The 6084-nt window shown below is 53.3% G+C and overlaps 2 protein-coding genes across 2 annotated transcripts; one reads left to right on the top strand and one right to left on the bottom strand.

The window, feature by feature from the left end:
- Positions 1 to 2653: 2653 nt before the first annotated feature.
- MAM_06254 (L-Aspartase-like protein) lies at positions 2654 to 4601 on the bottom strand (the record flags this gene model as incomplete). The annotated part of the gene is made up of 7 exons (XM_040825052.1): positions 2654 to 2992; positions 3061 to 3089; positions 3213 to 3246; positions 3297 to 3440; positions 3533 to 3580; positions 3636 to 4262; positions 4410 to 4601. 7 exons carry the CDS (start codon positions 4599 to 4601, stop codon positions 2654 to 2656), a joined length of 1413 nt encoding a protein of 470 aa, XP_040676958.1.
- Positions 4602 to 5458: 857 nt separating this feature from the next.
- On the top strand, positions 5459 to 6084 carry MAM_06253 (uncharacterized protein; the record flags this gene model as incomplete). The annotated part of the gene is made up of 3 exons (XM_040825051.1): positions 5459 to 5512; positions 5585 to 5727; positions 5784 to 6084. 3 exons carry the CDS (start codon positions 5459 to 5461, stop codon positions 6082 to 6084), a joined length of 498 nt encoding a protein of 165 aa, XP_040676957.1.

The following is a 6084-nucleotide window of genomic DNA, read 5'->3' as shown; positions in this document are numbered from 1 at the left end:
CGTACAAAGCATCAAGCTAGGGTCAAGGTGTAAGACGGCTCGGTAGGTCACGTTGGCTTGGATGGGTGGGTGAGAGATGAGCTGTGCTATGAGGAACCATCATTGGATGTCTCGATAAAGTGAAGACTACGAAAACATGTTGGCTGAGGTGACTGGCACAGGGATGAATAACAATGGGCTGGTTTGTATTTGCATGAGGGATGGACCGGACAAGGACGATTGCTGTTGACGGAAGATGCAGAGGACACAGTGTACAGTTAGATGCCCAGTAGAATGCATACACAAACAATGGACGGATTGGAGCGCGAGTGTCGATGTTGTAAATGGATTGCTAAGCAGGTACAGTATTTGGGCTGTGAAAAAAAAAAGCATGAACTGAACAGCAAATTCTCTACTCGCTAGTCGTCTCACAGAAGTGGCTTGGCAACAATCAGATCCCATGCTCATGCTATTCAGGCATTTGCCAAAAGGACGACTGCAGCGGCCATGAGCAGGCGTCCTGGAGTCAACAACCCCGACTCAAACCGGCCCAGCAAGGGGCAGAGTGGCGTCGCCTGCGGACAGTCGTGTCCCAGGCTTCCGATGTGATCTGGCGCTGTCTTTTCTCTCTGCGAATCGTCAATCGTCCGGCTGCGAAAAGTTACTCGTCAGATTGAGGGATAAACGATGCTTGATTTTCTTAGTTCCATCTGCAGGCTCCCCTGGTAATCACTCCACTCATTCTGCTTCGTAATGTGACTCACTCCTCCTCCTCCTCCTTCCCCTTAAACAGCCCCGGCTGCTCCGTGCAGTGGGCGTGCACCACAGACGTGACCGTGACTGTGAGTGGCCCTGCGATTCCATCTCACGAGGTTCGCGGGAAGAGGGCAGTGCTGGCCATGACATGACGGGTCCCGCCGCAAGCCCAAGTCGTGATTCGAATGTACCAGTGCGAGTCGACGAGTCAACGTGGACAGACACACTCCGTACTTGTGTGCTGTACGGAGTATTGTATGAAAGCTTGCCGTCGTACGGAGCACTCCCTCCGAGGCTGACATGTCGCCCCTGCGGAGCCAATCGGGCCGGTGCCGTCAAAACTTCTGCCGTTGAGCTGAAGCAATAGAGTCACTTGGACGCTGAAAAAGATGCCACAGAGGATCTGGCAACGAAAATGCGAAGCTGGCCTCGGCCTTGCAAGACGCTTGCGGCGACCCGGAGCTCCGGATCGGAAACCCGGTCGTCATTGAGAGTCCGCCGACTAATGTGAGACAATTATCCCGTCTGCCTCCGATTCACGGGGCCGTGTCCGGCCCCGGCGCTTGACGCATACACGGGCTTGACCGGAGGCACTCGATGCCGTTGTTGAGAACATGTTGCTGATGTCAAACCTTTGCTGTAGGAAAGGCTTGCCAGCAAAAGGTTGATGATCGCCTGAAGGCCGAAGTCGGCGGCAACGGCTTCACGTTCGCCTCACTCACCGCCCACGATGCCTGACTGGGTCGTCTGCTGCATGCACGACTGCCCCCATTTACCCATTTACCCTTCTCGTCCTGCCCTCATCCCCATCAGTCTCGCCAACACCGGTGATGGGCCGCAAGTTTGAAGGCGAAGAGGGCGCGATTGCTGCAGACTTTGGGCTGGGGCCCGAGATAGGTTGGGTGAGTGTGCCGTTCACGGCGGTGGTGTGCCAATCAAAGAGCGCGTGGTTAAAGGCGTGGTTGCGGTGGTGGTCGTGAGTGGACCGAGGCAGCATGAGGACCATGGTGTAATTGCAGACGCCCTCAGGTAGAACTGGGCGCCGGTAGAGGGATTATTCCAGGGTCATGGTCATCGAGTCAGACTGCCCTGAGGATGCCGACTCCGTATAGCAATGCGGGAGTCTGGAGGGATGGATAGTACGGAGTAGGCCTTGAGCGCGGTAAAGGGTGCTGAGCACTAGATTTACGTACGGCGTGCTTGAGAAGATGTATGAGCTTGCCAGGATGGATGGAAATCGAGCAGACCGAGCTTGTCTTTCGGGTAGCGAACAAGAAAAACACGGGTGAGGTGCTTTGTCGACGTGGCAGCGACCAAGGACAGCTTCCGTCTGAGTGCCATCTACATCATGGCCGAGAGCAACATACCCGCATGGCGAGGGCTGTAGAGGTGCGTGACTCCCAGCATGGACAGTCGTGACTTTGGCTGGAACACTTGCGGTGCGGCGTGCCTGGCTTCTGAGAAAATCCATCACTCACACCATGCCAATTCTTTGTCACGGCAGCGTAACTGACAGCACTCGGTGGCGGCTCCGACCGAGCTGCTTGGTCGGTTCTGATAGACTGAGCGTTGCTAAGCTTGAATTTCAGCACTTGATGCCGAGCGAATCATGCAGCGTTTTACACGCTGCATCTGAGGCGTGCTGACGGCCGAGTCATCGTGGCCACGAATTCTCATGCCTGGCTTGTGTAGACTGCAGCCGGGGTGTTGGGGCGCAAGGCTGTTACGGACTATCTAGTTTCTCCGATCCGAGAGGCACCCAGCGATGTCTACATCCACGTTTTGAATAGCGGCCATGTATTTCATACGCGACTTTTCCTTGATTTCACAGGCAAGATATGTCACGGGTCGCCTTCTTGTGGGCCATCGCCGTCCATCACAGGCAGTGTTGCCCTGTACCAGGGGGTTGTGACAAAAGCTAGACGTCGAGTTTGGAAGTGGTGGCGCCCCTGATGTAGTCAGCGTACGGCGCAAGGGCCTTTTCCACGGGTCCGCCAGAACCGCAATACTTCTCCACGATCTGACTGCTGCGTCCGGTATACAGCTCTGCCTTGAGCATCTCGTCCAGCTCTCCCCAAATCGGCTTAAAGAAATCATTAGCTTTGATTCTCTCCACCAGGTCGTTCGGCTTTCCTTCCTGCTTGACGACGGCGCTGGCCTGGTGGCTCAAGACTCTGATTTCCTCGTGAGCGTGTTGCCTTGAGACGCCCTTGGCGGATAACTTTACGATGAGCTCTTCTGTGATCATAAAGGGCAGCTGATAAATTGGGGTTAGCATTGTAGCCTTGGACATCTGAACCAGCCAAGAATGGAGTAACGACTCACTTCGGCCGCCACCCGACTAGCAATGACGGCTAGAAAGTAGACGTGATGTCAGCATATCACTTCCCAGGCTTCAAGTAGTCTGGTCATGCACGCAGCAAAGATGCCGCAGAACCGTCCAGGGACGAAATCTTTGCTTGAGGGCGGGTTCATACCGGGATAAACCACGAGACCATCGCTAATATTGTCCTGCATATGCGTTAGGCGCGTCTGATTCTAGAGGTCAAGGATGGGCTTACAAGGCCAATGCAGATTGCATCTGCGAGAAGGAACATTTCCGGAATGTCAATGCCTATGACGTCATCAGTCTTGGGCTCGAAACGAGTGTATTGCAACATGTGCTTACGGCGGATAGCTGAGTCGTCGAGGGTTCGCTCTGCCCACTGATCGCTGTGAGTCGCTGCGAAAGATGCCGGCTTCCCGAGTCAGTTTCCCTTGCGTTGGAAGATCCATAGTGATATCTGTGCTAGCTTACCTTGCTCATCAATTCGCGAGCCAAACTGTATACTCGTTCCGAGCGCATCTTGACCTTATTAGCGAGCGTTACCATGGCATAGGAAAGTGTAGTGTCTAATTACAGGGTTCCTCTTGTAAGGCATCGCACTGCTCCCAATTTGAGAGGACTCATCAAACGGCTCTTCAATCTCCTTCCAGTGCATGAGATGCCGAATATCGCCAGTGATCTTCTGAGCTGTAGATCCAAGTCCTGCTACGGCGTTGGCGATAATTAGGTCGACTTTACGGGTGTAAGTCTGGGTAGAAACATCGTAACAGCTCGGGAACCTGAACTTCTGACATAAAAGCTCGTTTAACTGGTCGCATTTTGAAGTATCGCCCTCGAAAATGGAGACGAAGCTGGCCTGAGTCCCCGTTGTCCCTTGAGCCCCGCGGAATTTAAGCTCTTGGCGAACCTGCTCGATGGCATGGAGGTCGAGCATAAGGTCTTGAATCCACTGGGACGCTCGTTTTCCAACCGTGATAAGTTGGGCGGCTTGCAAGTGCGTATAAGCAAGCGTCGGCTCGCTTTTCCAACGGAGGGCGAAGACAGAGAGGTTCGCGATAACCTTGGCGATCTTTCTACAAATCAAGTCCATGGCTTCCCGGGCTAAAATAAGTTCGGTATTATCGGTCACGAAACAACTGGTGGCACCTAAATGGAGAATGCCCGCGGCTGCAGGGGCAACAGCTCCAAAGGCGTGGACATGCTACTTCATTGTTCAGCATTCGTCACTGTCATTAGATGCGAGAAGAGATATTCCCTACCGCCATGACATCCTAGCAGTAATCTGATTAGCAAACGGCTCTGGTTTGACGAATGGGGTACAGAGGTAAGGGGATGATTCAAGTCTTACATGTCGACGGCTCTTCTCCTCGATACGAGCGACCTCAAATTCCTCATCAGTGACTACAAGGTGAGCCCTCATCTGTTCTAAAGCTTCGTCGGTAATCGTATTGATCCCAAGCTCCTTTTCACTCTCGGCGAGGCCAAGCCATAATTTTCGCCAAGTTGAGTGACGAGATCGCTGACTGAAGAGCTGGGACATGGCGGGGCTGCAGTACCGGGTGGTGAGAGACGTCTGGTAAGAGTCGAACGGCGAAGCGCCCGTCGACGTGGTTGCTGCGTTGGCCATATTAAGAATCCCTCAAGTTCAATTGACGGTGATTGATCGTAGGTCAAACCAGGCCAGGGGAGTTCCGTTTCGAGACGACGGTTTGAAAATCCTGACAGGTTGCTGAGAAAAAAACACTTCAAGTCATTCTAGGAAGAAATCGGCTTCGAGAAAAAGACTGACGGTGGGGTGTCAGGTGACCCACGTGTTTATGTGAACCATCACGTTGTACTCCGTAGCTGGCAGAAGATGAACAATTCAGACCCTGGAAGTTTAGCTAGGAGTGACATAATAGGAGGGTAAAAGTTGCTTAACTTGAGTAGATAAGTCCCTGATAACTTCCTTGGTATTTGACCCATGTTATACAAATGTAGGTGTTTGACAATTAATGCTAAAACAACGCGAGTTACTGTTAACACCAAGGTCCCTACTTGCTTTTAAGTAAGTACGGAGTACTAGTATGTGCATGACCCCTCCACAAACGTGTTAGTCGCGGTGTTGCTGGCTGCGGAGACGGGGTCTTTTCTGCCAACACGGGCCGTAGTTTACCCGACCCGCCCAGCCGGCCAAGCCTACATGCGATACCCACCTCTGGTGAGAGATGGTCCTGCCTGTGCGACCTCCAACACAACACAACCTCTCTCGGTTGGGCCAAAGACCGTCACTCGCAATTGGCGGCTTTGCTCCCTTCCTGCATTACTCCGTTGATTATGATATTCAGAAGGTGAGCGCGTGCATCGTGCGGAGATCCTTGGACTCGAACCTCAGCCCTCCGCAACAACCCCTCCAGCATGGGAGCCTGCCAGTCGTGCTTAGGCCGGCGCGATAATGACAATTATGAAGAGGTATGACGCGTTACCCGCCGACCCTGGGAAACCCCCCTGTGGCTCTGGATTATATTCTAATACTTGCCTCAGAGCGAGGAGAACCGCCTATTGTACGACGATGGCAATGGAATGGGCTACGGAAGCTTCAACGACCCGGCCATGACTGGCGACGAGAGCCTCGAAGCACAGCGCGAGCACGAAGCCCTGCAAAGAGTGGTCGCTAGAACCTCAAAGTTGGTCAAGTTATGATTCCAGTGATGGCTCGATTAGCTTGGACTGACCTCTGCAGTAATATGGTGGACGTCTTCGAGATTGGCCCTCAAGATTCTGTTGCAGGAGGCGGCACCTCCACTCCGTTCGCCTACACCGGACAAGGCGCGAGGGTTGCACGTTACCAGCACTTGGTGTCGAAATTGAGCACTGAAGAAGATCCTGCTGCCCATGGGATCAAGATTGATTGGCTTACCGATGACGAGGATAGCCTTGACATGAGGACCAACACTACAACCAATGTCAAACTCCTTGATGATGGTGAGGCAGGACCGCTTGTGGGCACCTTCGCGGACGCTGCGGCGGCGATGAATCCATAG

This window comes from Metarhizium album (genome assembly GCF_000804445.1).
Source record: "Metarhizium album ARSEF 1941 chromosome Unknown scaffold_19, whole genome shotgun sequence".
Classification (NCBI taxonomy): Eukaryota; Fungi; Ascomycota; class Sordariomycetes; order Hypocreales; family Clavicipitaceae; genus Metarhizium; species Metarhizium album.
The sequence above is the reverse complement of the archived record's forward strand: the minus strand, read 5'-3'. Positions and strand labels throughout refer to the sequence as shown.